This window comes from Austrofundulus limnaeus, unplaced genomic scaffold, assembly GCF_001266775.1.
Source record: "Austrofundulus limnaeus strain Quisiro unplaced genomic scaffold, Austrofundulus_limnaeus-1.0 Scaffold66, whole genome shotgun sequence".
In the NCBI taxonomy this organism is placed as follows: domain Eukaryota; kingdom Metazoa; phylum Chordata; class Actinopteri; order Cyprinodontiformes; family Rivulidae; genus Austrofundulus; species Austrofundulus limnaeus.
In genome coordinates, this window is record NW_013952468.1 from 1,588 (window position 1) to 17,179 (window position 15,592).

Sequence of the window (15,592 nt, forward strand, 5' to 3'; positions counted from 1 at the left end):
GCTGTGACTCAATGGGTTGATTGGAAACTCTGCTTCCTTCATCAGTTTCCATAGGAGGTTATTATAATACAGTACATTTATTTATCCAGCCATATGTTTGCTTTGCTTTAATATATTTAAACATGAGAACAGATGTGATACCCTTGAATAAATACAGTTTATGAAGGCTGAAGTTGCTAAAATGATGCCTTCAGAAATAAATTTCTTTGTTCGTCTGTCTGTGAGCTTGATAACTTGGAAAAATAAGTTAGGTACCATGAGAGTTTCCTATAGAAAATTGAGTTGCCCTGTCTAAATCCAAGATGGCTGCTGCATAAATGTCTGTCCATCCTGTGAGCTGGATAAACTGAAAAATAGGCAAAGTACTGACTTCCATTAAGTTGTAAGAAAAATCATGAGGGAAAATTGGGTTTCCACGTCATAGTCCAAGATGGCCACCATTATATCTGTGCCAACCGGCCACCCTAATTATTTGAGTGAACTATGCTTTCTGTTCATGTTGCTTAAAAYGTTTCCTGAAATGATTGGGGCGGCAGAAGCTTAATCTATGGCGGCCAACCCCCTGGCTCCACCATTACGTTATTAATTATAATATTAATCAAAATAAGAGGTTTATAGTAACTAAGTACATTTACTTTGTTACAGTACTTAAGTAATTTTTTTTGAAGGTTTGCAAATCATTTTACTTCTTTACTTTAACATCTACCACCTAGTTACTCGTTACAAAATTAAATCTGTCTGAACTCATCATGAAAGGAGTTGTTTATGCCCTCTAAAAAAATAGTGTTGAATTTACTCAACCAAGTCATGTCAACTGGTTCCATTAAACCCAGTAGAGTGAAAATAAAACAATATACATATTAATTTACTCAGCTTGTGGAAGCAGTTTGGTTCAGTAAATTCAACAGATTATTTCTTAGAGAGCATGTAAAAATACTTTTACTTTCACTATTTTTGTGAACAGTTTTCTGACTTTTACTTAAGTACTTTTCTCATCAGTGAAATTTACTTTTACCAAAGTCATTTTCTGTTAAGGTACTTTTACTTTTACTTATTTTTTTTTTTCAAGTACTTTATAGCGCTTTGGTCAAGATAATTACTTATATAGGCTTAAATGAAGCTAAAGAGTCTTAATGGAACCAAAACCTGAAAGCAGAAATATGTAGTTCAGGTATTTCTTCGTATCCGAGGGTCAAATTTCTGAGCGCTCTCATCGTCACTGATGTTAATATGAAACCTTATTGGAGCTGCAGGCTTCTTTGGTATCTGTGGAATGTGGCAGTATCACTAAAGGCAGTGTGCAGTCAGCCATTACACCAGCACTGTGGATTTTTCTGATCATGTCCTGCAGACAAACCATTAGTYCAAATGAGGTCTGACCTCATCATCAGGGGCTGTCATTGACCTCTGGCCTAACTCGCAGAATTATTTAGAAAGCATCCATTTCCTCCAGATCCATTGTCCTCTGATGGGTGAATATATAATAAACTGCCTGGGAGAGACTACATTCTTATTTTCTTTCTATCTACTCACTAATATTTGGTCAATAAAATGGACGTAGTAGTGACGTAGTGTTTTGTTTTCTTGTTGTTTTAATCTAAACTTCCCAGAATCCTATCAGGTAACAGTGTATTGGTGCTGATGTCAGCTGTGAACTGAGCCGGTTATCAGACTCTATCAACGAACAGTCACTTCCTGTGGTCAATACAAGACGGATCCGTGTCCACAAGGGTTCAGCTCTTATCAAACAGCATTGTGTTCATCATTAGACCTGGTTAGAATTTCACCTTTTATTAACCGGAGCAACGTTCACAGCAGGGACAGAACCGCAACTATTTTTTTTTGTACCGTTTCTCAAATCAAAATCAAAAAAGGGGACGTGTTGGCAGAGAAAGTCTGCGGCCCCTCCAGCGGCTCTGTGACGTCGTCCTGCGGTGATAGGCCTCCATTTCTGGGTGTGTGTTTGTGTGTGTGTTTGAACGTGATAAGTGTGAGTTATCTGCTCGAGCCCTGCACCAAAAATAAAGTGCTCGTCATTTCTTTTGAAAAAAATTATCTCTGCCTCCTGAGTAAAAAAAAAAAAAGAAACTAGTGGCCTCCCRGTGAATCCACATTCTTGACATTTTGAGTTTTTGGTCTTTGTTTGTCCCAGTTAAAGAGAACCCAGCAGGTTTCAGCAGATTTGTAGGATCAGAGGCATGTTGTGTTCAGTCAGAGGGCAGTGAGAGCAGCAGCTCTTCTCCCTGAGGACTTCTCATCAGACGTTTGCTGCGATGGGTCTTGATGTGTGTTCAGAGCTCTGAATCAGTTTATCGTCCTCTCTGGAGCTGCGGGGGCCTCGTGCAGTGGGAACGCTGTGTCTGAAATGACAGCGCTCTGCTTTACCATGACTTACAAAACACATTCAAACATCCAAACCACTGCAGGACGTGTTTCTTTCTCATGCAAACTTTATTAGCAAGGATGTTCAGCCGTATAAATCGATTTTGAATGCACAATGTAACCCAGTGAAATGCTGTTTGTCACAGTCCACACTCAAACCATCAACTTGACTTATCAAAGTGTGCAGTCATTAAAGAAATGAGCAGAATTTGTCAAGAGGTGACAGTTAAATCTTTTTATTTCTTCAAGGACAAAGATAATCCAGGAAGCATTTAACACATTTGTTTTAGTTAGTCAGCTGTATGACTAGTTTAAATAAAAAAAACTACTAAAGAAGTGTATTTTATTCCTAAATTCAGTTCATTTCAATTCAGAAAACTTTATTGATCCCAAAGGGAAATTACAGAAAGTAGAGGTTGCAGGAAACAGTATTTATCCACAAACAGGTTGCCCATACATGATCATCATGTGTTAGCACAAAATCCTGTAAAGATCTGGAAAGATAGGAACAGATTGCACGTTCAACAAACAATTATTTCCCATCATAAACCCTCTGGGTTCATGGTGCAGCACATTTCAAACCTCCGTTCCAAAACCTTCCTTTTTTCTTCCTTATTTCATCTCCTCAGCAGGCTAACCACCTCCTCCTCCTCAGCCTTCCACACCCTTCGTGGTTACGGCTCAGCAAAAATCTGCCCCTGTTCGRGCGGCTTCCACTCCTCAGTTCACAGAAAGAATCAGGCCTTCATTTAAAATGCTGCTTCTCTCAAATTCACTGAAATAATGAAACGGCTGCAACCTTAAATCTCCAAGGTTGACTCGCTCCCCTTTATGTTTAAACATCAATGAAGCTCATTCTTACATAACTGTAGTTTTCTTTTTACATTTCTGTTTTTAAATAAAAGCTAATAAATTGATTTTTATATTGTTTTATGACAGTGGAACTGTGTTATTTTTGCTCATTATACACTGTCAGAATCTCTAACCAGCACTAATACTCATTGTAATAACCTGTCAGTAATGTTTTTTCACTCAGTACTGTAGCAAACGTACAAACTGGAGGAAGTACAAATCTACCTGCAGTTCTTTGTTTCCTCTGACCCGTTGGCAACTTCTCTAATTACTTTAATTTTCTTGAATGAAAACCTTCATTCATAATTAATTGGGTGTTTCCGGACTTTGAATGTGAAACAGATTTTAAAATTCCCACATGCAACGTTCTAGATCTGTCTGTCTGTTCTCAGTGAAACTGAACTGTCTGATTGTTGGTGCTGACTGATCCGGTGTGACGCAGCAAACGGTCATAAGTCATGAGTGTCTCTGCAGAGTGAGAAACTCTTATATTCAAATAATCAAGAAGCAACAGAGGGATTTATTTAGAATTATAGATTATTTCTGCATCCTGATAATTAGCAAGTATCGTCTACTTATATAAGGCAGCTTTTTTCAGTAAAAAAATACAAAAAGTCTAATTCAGCAACATGGTTTTTCTGTAACTGAGTGAATTATTCTCAGTTTTTCTGGAAAGTGTGCTTTTTTTTCCCCTCCCAACTTTTGGGCTTCCCTTTTCATGCAGTCTGTTATTTCCTGTTGCAAATACCTCAGCAGTGATTTTACCATTAAGATCTGGGACAGTTCCCATGCCGTCGCCTTTGAGGGAGCAGATGAGACGTCTGTAATCAGAGATCAAGTAAACAGAGGCGAGACGCAGAGCAGAGCTTTTCTTGTTGGGGAGTTGGCTGTTTATTTTTTATTTTTTTCATCTTCATCTCTGCTGCTGATGACAGAGATGTGTTTTATCACCTCATTCAAGATGATAAATAAGCTTTTGATCCAACAAAACATCTGATGCATTTAAAGAAAGTTGGTTTAGTTTAAAGTCAAACCAAAAAAAAAGCTGTAGGAATGAGTGGTGTTAACCTCAGGTTAGTTTTCTGAGGCAAACGGATGTGAGGGCGCCTCGGGGAACATTCTTCTTCACCTGTTTCTCTGCATTCCTGACGTCTAACTCTGCAGCCAGTAACTGGTTTTAAACCAGAGCGACTGCTCTTCAGTCGCAGCTCACCTTGAACCCTGCTCCTCATGACCCACTGTCCTGCTTGTTTCGGCTGTTTTCCCTGCTTCGGCGCACCTGATTCAAATAATCAATCGCCTACTCAGAAGCCTGTCAATTACTGTGTTGAAGCAGGGAAACGTCTAAATCCTTATTGAGAACTATTGGTCCACCTCTCATGCCACCATTTTTATTGTTTTAAATATCAGTCTGGTTGTTGCGGTAGCAGCAGGTTTGAATCGTCGCGTTCAAAGATCAAAAGTTTAGACAAAGTGTTTTAGAAGCAGCTTTATGAGCTGAGGGGATTTTCTGACCAGCTGGTTGGGAGCGAACGCATCGTAACACACAAACCTCAGCAGACAGTCTGTTCAGATTATCACCGCCATGTGCTGAACCCCAGAGCAACAGTCTGTTCTGTTCTTCATGTAACACTTATCACAGAGGACATTCATTATCGTAACCTCTGGTTTTAGTTTTGTTATTTGTTTTTGTTGCACCTCTGTCCTTCTGCACTCAAGACTCCACAAAGCTGCTGAATAGAGTCAAATTATTGATTCAAATCTAAATATTCCTACTTGTCTTTAAGGCTTCAGGTTTGACATAATAAATGGATACTTGAGACATTCGAGAGGGTTCTGTGGAAATGTGTTGATAGTTACCAACCAAGAGACCCATGTTAACGCTTCAAGCTGCAGCCAGTCAGTCATTTATAGTTTCCTTTTTGCAGGTGTGTCGCTGCACAGCTTGCCTCGGCCATGCCGCATGCTGCTGCTGGTGAACCCGCAGAGCGGGAAAGGACAGGCGCTGACGCTGTTCAAGAACCACATCCAGCGATTGCTCAGCGAAGCCGGCGTCTCGCTCACTCTCATCACCACCGGTGAGTTCTGGGGTCCAGTAGATGTGGAGGTGGGTCTTCAGTATCTGAACCGAGGGGTCTTGTTCAGAGCTGGATCAGTGAGGCAGAATGACCTGACATCAGGATGTGATCAGAGCCTGGCCTCCTTATTTCCTGATAATGAAGTGACTGTAAAAAGCTCTCATTTTCCCAAGGCGGACATATTCTTTTACTTGGAAGAGTGGAAGAATAAATTTATTCAGTGGTTATTCCGTATGTTGYGGGTGTTTCGGAGAGACTGAGACGTTTATTTTCTAAACATGATGTCCCAGTAGCTTTCAAACCCCAAAACACATTACGGCAAAGGCTGGTTCACCCCAAAGATCCGGTGCCCCGRCACAAACAGAGCAATRTTGTATATGCTGTTAAGTGCCAGGAGGACTGCGACCAGTTATACATCGGGGAAACAAAGCAGCCACTGTTCAAAAGAATGTCCCAACACAGACGAGCTACATCTAATGGCCAGAACTCTGCAGTTTTCACTCATTTACAGCCCAGCGGGCACTCTTTCAGAGATGAGGTTGTTCTCATTCTTGATGGAGAGGAACGTTGGTTTGAGAGAGGAGTAAAAGAAGCCATTTTTGTGAAGAAAGACCGTCCATCATTAAACAGAGGTGGAGGCCTCCGTTTTCAGTTGTCCCCCTCCTACAGTGCTGCTATTGCCAGTATCACTCCACCCCCTGTTAACAATARGTGTTAATTAGGTGTCAATGATAGCCATGTGAGGTGAGTATCAGTCTCATGGAGGCTTAAAAGCCTGAATTTTGCCTGAAACTCTCAGACTGAAGAAGTCTCTTGGAGGAGAGACGAAACGTTTCATAAGAGAGGAACCCGTCCAGAAGACCTATACAATTTTTTTCTTTTTGATTTTTTACCTGGATTACTGAGATGCATCAGGACTATTTAAAAATGTATTAAATTTACAAAACACAACAAGCTGGGTCTTCCTGTCTCCTACAATATGGCTGCCATGACATCCATTAGTGTAGACTAAAACAAGCCAACATAAAAAATTTTGCATTTAGTAAATAATTCAAACTCTTGTTTTGTTTGGAGCACCTGTAATCCATCAGATTAATAAAATGCTGAACAATAACATCTTCTGTTTTGTAAATTAAACTGCACATCTGCAACATTTTAATAATTTTTTTATTTTTATTTTCCACTTCATGTCGGTAAATTTGGTTGATGTCAATAACCAGACCTACTGTACCTTTGCTGCTACTTGTTGTTTCATCACCACTGATTGAATTTCTGACTGTCAAGATTATATGTTTGGGGGGTAAATAACTGAAAATAACACGAATTTTCAAAATGTATGCTTTCAGGAGATCATTTTTTTCAGATACAAAGAAAGCAAAGTTCCATCTAAGAAGACCAAAACAAATACTTTGTTGAAAAGGCTAAATTCTGCCAAGGGGGCATTTGTTCTGAGGTTTAGTCAGAGTCCGAGAGGGACGGCAGTTCTGTTCCACCCAGCCATTAGTCAGGGCCATTTGGGAGAGATTAGGCAAAAGGGATTAATTCCAGATGATTTTCAATTACTGCAACATCTCAGTGGTCATTCTCTTGGTAATTTAGTGAACAATATTGTGGTGTTGAGGATTTAGTGATCATAAAAAATACTTTTATTAGATTTATTATTTTTTTGACAAGACAAGATGACGAGCTACACGAGATTATGTGTAAACATTTGTGGTTAGAGGGATTTTGTGAGTGTGTTTTTATTGTGCATTTATTACATAACAGTTCTGTCTTCATATGGGTCAGAGGCAGAGCTGATCGGGATAATGATGGCATGAAAACGAAAYGAGGCGAGGGGAGGGGGCAGAGAGGGAGAGGATGCTGCAAATGATTGGAGGTGTTATTTTGTGTTTGTAATGTAATACTTACATCATGAGATGTCTGGTTTAAATTACCATCTTCTTACTTTTTTGTATTTCTTTTTACTTTATTGCCTCAATGTAACAACAAAAACAATTTACAGACAAAAAAATAACCATGTTGAGATTGGGTTAAATAAACACAAACCAAAACAAATAATAGACGTACAAATGCAAAATCAAGCAACATGCAAAACTATTCAAATAAATCAGTTTTTTATTTGTAATTGAGCAGTCAGATCCTTCATCATGTACAGTGGTTTGCAAAAGTATTCATACCCCTTGAACTTTTCCATATTTTGTCACATTACAACCACAAACATAAATATATTTCACTGGAATTTCATGTGAAAGACCAACACAAAGTGGTATACAATTGTGAAGTGGAAGCAAAATTTTACATGAATCAAAACATTTTTTACAAATAAAAAACTGAAAAGTGCAACGTGCAAAAGTATTCAGCCCCCTTTTCCCTGAGTGCAACCAATTGCATTCAGAAGTTGCCTGATGACTGCTAATGACTCAAAAGGGTCCACCTGTGTGTAATCTAATCTCAGTACAAATACAGCTGCTCCGTGACGGCCTCAGATGTTGGTTAAGAGAATAGTGGGGAGCAAACAGCATCATGAAGTCCAAAGAACACACCAGACAGGTTAGGAATATGGTTTTGGAGAAGTTTAAAGCAGGCTTAGGTTATAAAAAGATTTCCCAAGCTTTGAACATCTCACGGAGCACTGTTCAATCCATCATCCGGAAATGGAAAGAGTATGGCACCACAGTAAACCTGCCAAGACAAGGCCGTCCACCTAAACTTACAGGCCGAACAAGGAGATCACTGATCAGAGAGGCAGCCAAGAGGCCCATGGTGACTCTGGATGAAATGCAGAGAGCCACAGCTCAGGTGGGGGAAACTGTCCACAGGACAACAATTAGTCGTGCACTACACAAATGTGGTCTTTATGGAAGAGTGGCAAGGAGAAAGCCATTATTAAAAGAAAACCATAAGAAGTCCCGTTTGCAGTTTGCCAGAAGCCATGTTGAGGACACAGCAAACATGTGGAAGAAGGTGCTTTGGTCAGACGAGACCAAAATTGAACTTTTTGGCCACAATGCAAAACGCTATGTGTGGCGGAGAAAGAACACTGCACATCACTCTGAAAACACCATCCCCACTGTCAAATATGGTGGTGGCAGCATCATGCTCTGGGGGTGCTTCTCTTCAGCAGGGACCGGGAAGTTGGTCAAAGTTGATGGGAAGATGGATGGAGCCAAATACAGGGCAATCTTGGAAGAAAACCTGTTGGAGTCAGCAAAAGATTTGAGACTGGGGCGGAGGTTCACCTTCCAGCAGGACAACGACCCTAAACATAAAGCCAAAGCTACAATGGAGTGTTTTAAAAAAAAGAATATTCATGTGTTAGAATGGCCCAGTCAAAGTCCAGACCTAAACCCAATTGAGAATTTGTGGCAAGATCTCAAAACTGCTGTTCACAAACGCTCTCCATCCAATCTGACTGAGCTTGAGCTGTTTTGCAAGGAGGAATGGGCAAGAATTGCAGTCACTAGATGTGCAAAGCTGGTGGAGACATACCCTAAAAGACTTGCAGCTGTAATTGCAGCAAAAGGTGGCTCCACAAAGTATTGACTCAGGGGGGCTGAATAATTTTGCACATCGCACTTTTCAGTTTTTTATTTGTAAAAAATGTTTTGATTCATGTAAAATTTTGCTTCCACTTCACAATTGTATACCACTTTGTGTTGGTCTTTCACATTAAATTCCAGTGAAATATATTTATGTTTGTGGTTGTAATGTGACAAAATATGGAAAAGTTCAAGGGGTATGAATACTTTTGCAAACCACTGTATCAGTTTCTGCATCCATTGAGCTTAACTTTATTTTTAAACTTATTTTATATGTCGAGTTTATTCTTTGTTCTCAATCACTTACGTTCTGTGCTAGCTGGAGTTGGCGCCTGTGCTATGGTGCTTTCTTCTGTTTACTGCTTCAGTTACATGGACCTCGTTAAAGATGCTAAATGGCGTATTTAAAGTGTTATTTTTTATAAAATGCTTCATCTTCACTCGAACAGCCTGCAACTCCTGAGAGTCATCAGAGTGTTTGTTAAATTTGTTTGGACACTGAGTYTCTCCCAGTTTTTTTTTGTTTTTGAGTTGACCGATTAGTCTTTTGTTGCCTATAGCTGCAACATGTCTGGTATAAAAAAAACTTGAGGAAAACAATACGGCCATGTTCCTCACGCTGAAGGAGGACTTTCACATTTTTCTTTGTAATAGGTTGGAAGGAGCCTAAATTATGTGACCTTTAATGCAAACCAAATTGTACAGTAGAAAGAAATGAATCATTTCTCTGTATTTATAGTTCAGGGGAAGCAGAATGGGAAGGTTTTCTGCGTGAATGCACACACTCTCGTTGCACATTTCCAGTTTGAATRTGCTCTTTAGTGTGTGGCGGCGACACAGAAGCTGCATGTTTTGTTGTTGTTTTAATGCCTCTGGCCTCTGCAGACAGAATACAGCTGCAAGAGTCATGAATGTGAAYGCTAACAAGAGAGGACGGACTTATTATTGGACTCTTGGCAGGGTGGCAGCTGTTGTAGCTGCCCAGTGGTTGGAGGATGGATGATGACCGCACTGCTGGGAGGTTTTTTTTCTTTTTTGTGTGTGTGTGTGTGTGTGTGTGTGTGTGTGTGTGTGTGTGTGTGAATATGTAAAAATGGGACAAAGATGTGACTCCTGGGCAATCCACCCCACTGCTCAGGCTTCCTAAAACGTCTGTCGGACAGAAATAATTTAAAAAACATTGTTCTCTCCTGCTCCGACTGCATGTTCCTGATCCAGATTTAAAATATTTGTCAGAAGAACCTTAAATCTTCAAACAGCCTCACTACCGTGCTGCTCTTTTGTCTGTTTTTTAATTTTTATTCAGTTGTTTAGATAAAGAAGTGTCTCGACTTGTTTTAACAGGTGTTTTTTTAAGAACAACACATGAAGGAATATTAAACCAACAACAATATGAAGGTAAAAAAAAGAAGTCAATAACAGGACAGAGCTGTTGAAATGTCCTCGATAGTCATTAAAACATGTTCAAGGCTTAAGATTTGACTGGAGCTGAGTGAAAACGCTGCATGATGCTGACAGTTTGACATCTTCTTTCTTTACTGCTCAGAAGCACYGACTCAAACTGAATCCTGTGAGGGGACTCTGGCACAGAAATGTCACAGAAACCACTCGCCACCAGTTTCACCCGTGAAGAATAATTTTCTTATTTCACGATGAAACGATCGGGGGCTGTGGAAGATGATGAGATTTATTAACTAAAAATAATTCTGGTCAGGTTTCAACATGGAAAGGATCAGGCTGCAGTTTGTTTTTGTTGCTTGTTTTTGTTTGGCTCAAATTAAGGGATAGAAGCCGTTAAATCTGCTCCTGCTTCTGTTTCCGGTCGTTCCCACCTGATCTCTGCACYCATAAATTTACTGCTCAAACAGCAGATTCATTGATTTTTTTAGATTCTCTTATCTCTTGAGACAAATGTGTTCCGATGTTTTTCCAGAAAGGAGATTAAGGCTTTTATTTAATGAGCCTCAGTTTTATTTGGTTATGATTAATGTGGTAAAGATGTGATGCTTTTTAAAAATAAAATCTGGTTTGTTTCTCACAAAGTGCTTTTCAAAAAATCAATAACTGTCTGTTTTTATTACCAGTTGCTGAATGAGCCGAGGGCTGTCAGGTCTTTACAAAACAGATGCATAGCATACATTCTTAGAGTTTTAAGGCGGTTATTTTCAGGTAAAGGTGAATCTGTGTTGTTTTACCTGGAGGCAGAGTCCTCACCTGTAAGGTGAAACTGCTGCGATGGGAAGGAGGGCGTTTCTGGAAATGTTCCAGATGTTCTTTTTTTTATTACCTGAAGTTATGAAGGTGTGAAAGACGCACATTTTGACTTTGCTGTAAAGCGTTTAGTTTTTTATTTCACCTGCAGTTATCAGAGTCGGAGCTAATTTAGCACCTGTTCTTTTTTCCACAACTAAAACCAAATGTTTGCAACCAGAGAAAAACGTTGAGAACATCATGTCTACAAGTCCTGAGTTCATTTCAGTTTTAATTTAGAACAAAACAAAAATATTTTTGCTTCAACATGAATTGAGAGTTTAATTAGTAGTGGAATAACATGAACTCATCTTCCTGCAGTGTTGTTTTTAAAATTTCTTTATGGACAGTTATAAAGTAAATGTTAGATTATAGAATCTCATTGATCAGTTTTCAGCRAAACTCTTATTAAATATATTAGATTTGTTCATTTCTTCAGCTGCTTTAACAGAAACTCCTGTTTGCAGCAGCTTTACAGAGCAGCATGTCTRCCTGCTTTGTGATTCTCTACAGAAACTCAACAAAAAGAGGATAAAACACTGAGTGGAAAYGAGTTTTATGTGATGTAATGACATGACTCTAATTGATCTTTATGGGTGTGGAGAACCCAACGGGTTCATTTTTATAGAACCAGTTAAGAACCAGCTCTAGCACCAGTCCTGGTTTATAACTGGTTCCACCTTTTTTTTGGCAAAAAAGCCTCACAAGTGATTTTTTCAAAAAGCTAAGAGTGGTTTATCCAGTGTTTGTGAGGCAGGACGTCATTCCGCCGTAATTACAGCTTCCAGCTGTAATCACAGCCTCTGAGCCGAGCCGTACCGTGACTGTCACTCAGTTTAGATACTTTTTCCAGAGGCTCACCACTTAAAAAAAAAAGAAAAAAGAAATGCCCGTGTTTAAAGTTCTGTTACTGGTTCAGCCTGAGCGGSGGGCAGGAAGCCTCATCTTGTAGAGTTTAATTGAAGCAGTTCAGGTTTTTTTTTTTTTTAAATTATCAAAACTCCTGGGTGTGTTTAGAACCTTTAACACCCTTTTTGTCCATCCTCTGACTTATTGTTCAGTACAGGGGATATGTTTAGGTTTGGGTTAGGGATGCACTTGTAATGGTTAGGGTTAGGAACCGGGTTAGGCTACGGAAATGTCAATACAATGTCCTAATAAGGGCATAAATACAAGTGTGTGTGTGTGTGTGTAGTTGTTTCTGGTGACATTTGGGAGCAATTTTAAGACAAAATGCCTACCTTAGGAGACAGCTGGTGTATTTGGGGATAAAAGTCGAGTCTCTGTTTGGTTTAAATGCCATTGGTGGGTTGGGTTTAGGACCAAGGTGTGAATTGAGTTTAGGTTAGTTTTAGGGTCAGGTAGGTACCTGTGAGGTTAGCCTTAGGGTTTGTGGTCAGGGTTAGGCTGTAGAAATGTAATAGAAGTCATAGAATGTCCCCAAATGGACAGCTGGGCGAACGTGTGTGTGTGTGTGTGTGTGTGTGTGTCAGTCAGAGGGACAGTGTTTGGTATTGAATCTATTTCTGTCATTGTGTGTTTCTGTACAAACGAGTGCTTCTATGACTACACCCTCAGGAACCTCCCAGCAGCTGAGTAAGCTGCAAACGTTCTGTTTCCTGCTCCATCAACACACACACACACACACACAGCACCAGTTGTTGCACGGGTGGAGAAAGGCCGTCTTTTATCAAAGCGAGCTGCAGTCAGGATGCGTGTGACGATGAGGTGGCGACTCATCAGACTTTGTTTTGTGAGGTGAGACYAGATTAATGTGACAGCAGCACTTCCTGTCACCTCGCACGCTCCTACACAAACATGACAGCTGGTCATGTGATGTTTCTGCTACCAAAAATACAACAGGTACCCATTAAAACCAGAGGTCAAGCTTCGCCAATCCTGGTCCTCAGAGGGGCCGCTACCTTGCATGTTGTGTTGGTTTCCCTGCTCCAGCTCACCTGATTCATTCATACCTCTTCAAGTTCTGCTAAAGCCACTTGTTCATTCAAATCAGGCCTTTTTTATTTTAAATTTTTAAATTTCTATAATCAGCTGACAATTTTATTTTATCTATAAGCTGCTCAGTTCTCCTTTTCTGTATGTTTGTATTTTTACTATCAAACAAAAAATGTTCATGCATTTCCTGCACCGCTCTTTATTTTTAAACAACTTCTTTTTCATTTCATCACTCTGAGGACGTTTAAAAAAATGTGATTCAGTTTTTTCTGTTATCCCAAACCTTTCTATTACCTCTGTGGACAAACGTCTCTGCTCTGCTGTCCTCTCAGTGAATACAAAGTCCCACCATGATGCAGCAGCACTGCATTGCAGTCCTTTTGGCAATTAGGCCCTTCAGTCCGTCTCAGTCTTTGCTCTGAGGAAACGGGATGTGAKGTTTCGTTGCAGGGTTTGGGACATGTGGGGCGGTGGGACTATAGAAACGTCTCTGCAGAACTCTGTGTTTCAGGTCAGAATCAGATCAATTTGTCAAAGTGCTCCTGGATAATTGAGTCGACCTAATTTAATTGGCTTTGTGCTAAACGCTTCATTAACGACGGTGGATCGGCTTTCTGTTTGACTGTAATTCTTTAACTTGGGAGAAAAGGATTGAAGTTGTGGATCATCACTACCATAAAAACAGGCTCTCATTGTTTTTAGTCACCATCTCTAACTGTTTAAGATTAAGTGTTATATACTGGAAAGTACATTCTGACCTGAAATATTGTAAACATTTAATGAAGACAGCAGAAAGATGAGTTTGTTTACAGATATCCCAGCGTGACTCTCTGATATATCGAGGTCACAYGCCTGCAGAGTCGGGGGTGTTTTGATTCTGATATGGGAGACTGTGTATTAAACAATAGTTTTTTTCATTTTGTCTGCAGAACAAATGAAACTTTAAGCAGGCAGACAGGGACAGGTTGACCTCCATCTTGTCGACAATATGCAAAATGTTTGTAAACGTTTTAATTATTGAAGTTTAACCTGATTTCTCTGTGATTTATATCCACTACAATGGGGATAACTCACTCACTGCATATACTTTATATATTTATACACACACACTCCATAAATGTAGATTATATAAGGAAAGGTCATAAGGAGCAGGCAGGCGTTTTTCCAACTAAAACACGAGTTTCTGGATCTGCGCGACGACCAACCACGACCTTTGTTCTCAAAAAATGTGACGAACAAATGTTTCCAGCTGTCCATTTTGTGGGAGAGGAAAGACACACCTGCAGAGGGAAGATGTTGACACGTGTGTGTGTGTGTGTTTTATAGAGAGGCAGGATCACGCCCGGGAGCATGTGAAAGAAGCCGATCTGTCACAGTGGGACGCTATCGTCATCATGTCAGGAGACGGACTTCTCTACGAGGTACGCAGGAATCAATGCAGRTTATCACTGGTGTTAATGTGCTTTGATAATAAATAAATGATCATTTCTTTTACTAAAGCGGTATGACAAAAAACGCTGCATTTTGTGATTGTTTTTTCTGTGAATTGTGCGTGTCAGGTGGTAAATGGTCTGCTGGAGCGTTCGGACTGTGAAGAGGCCATCCAGACCCCACTGGGTATCCTTCCTAGTGGATCAGGCAACGCCTTGGCTGCATCTGTACATTACTACTCTGGGTGAGCAGCAGGAATAAAAACAASTTTATATTTTTCATCCTCTATCTTGGATGTCTTGAAAGTGCCTAAATTAAGTGTTAAATACTTTATGGTAAACCAGAGAAAGTTTATTGTTTCAGKTGGTGATCTGGGAGAATGATGAGTTATAACTTTATTCTGTCACTTCATCTTTTAGCTGAGGTGTGCAGTATTTTTACCCGCCGTCAAACCGGTCAAACCCGTCCAGCAGCAAACTGCGAGGCCCACGTAGTTGTCTGATTCATTTGTGTGCTCAGCTCTGTTGGCTGAAGTATGTGATGTCAGAGCAGCCTGTGGCTAAACTGAACCCAAGTTTGGTCAAATATGTCCTTTGTTTCCATCAACAGATCATCTCCTCTGACTGAGGAGGTTAATGTTCTGTCATGGGTTGAAGGAACTGTCTGTGAAGTCCAAAGTCTGTTTTTTCATTGATGAATGATAAATAAATATTAATTATAAACAATGATTAAGGGAAAACTGGTTCAAATATACTATTTCTTCATTTTAAGTGTACTCCAGTGGTTTAAATCGTAAACATTGGAGCCATTGTCTATGTGGGTRCAAAATGGAGTAAGTATCAAAATAATGTGCGCAGCCAAGATTACAATTATGCAAACAGAAACAGACGGTGAGTAATTTTTTAATTTTAATTTTTTAAGAAAAAGAAAAAGGAGAAATGTAATGGGAAAGTTTGAAAAAGAGAATAGAAGATATGTGAGTTATAAACCAAGAAAACACAGTCACACACAAAAAGACAACACACTATCGGTCTGCATACCTGCATAGATGGAGAGGACAAAAATACAGCAACAAAATATATGTGTGTATATAGTAATAAT

General features: G+C 39.7%; 1 protein-coding gene across 1 annotated transcript; it reads left to right on the top strand.

Moving 5' to 3' along the window:
• Positions 1-5,162: 5,162 nt before the first annotated feature.
• On the top strand, positions 5,163-14,735 carry LOC106518760 (sphingosine kinase 2; the record flags this gene model as incomplete). Its single annotated transcript, XM_014010158.1, is given in 3 exon segments — positions 5,163-5,312; positions 14,387-14,481; positions 14,620-14,735. Coding segments are annotated over 3 exon segments (361 nt in total), but the record flags the coding sequence as incomplete, so codon positions are not given.
• Between the last annotated feature and the right edge of the window lie 857 nt (positions 14,736-15,592).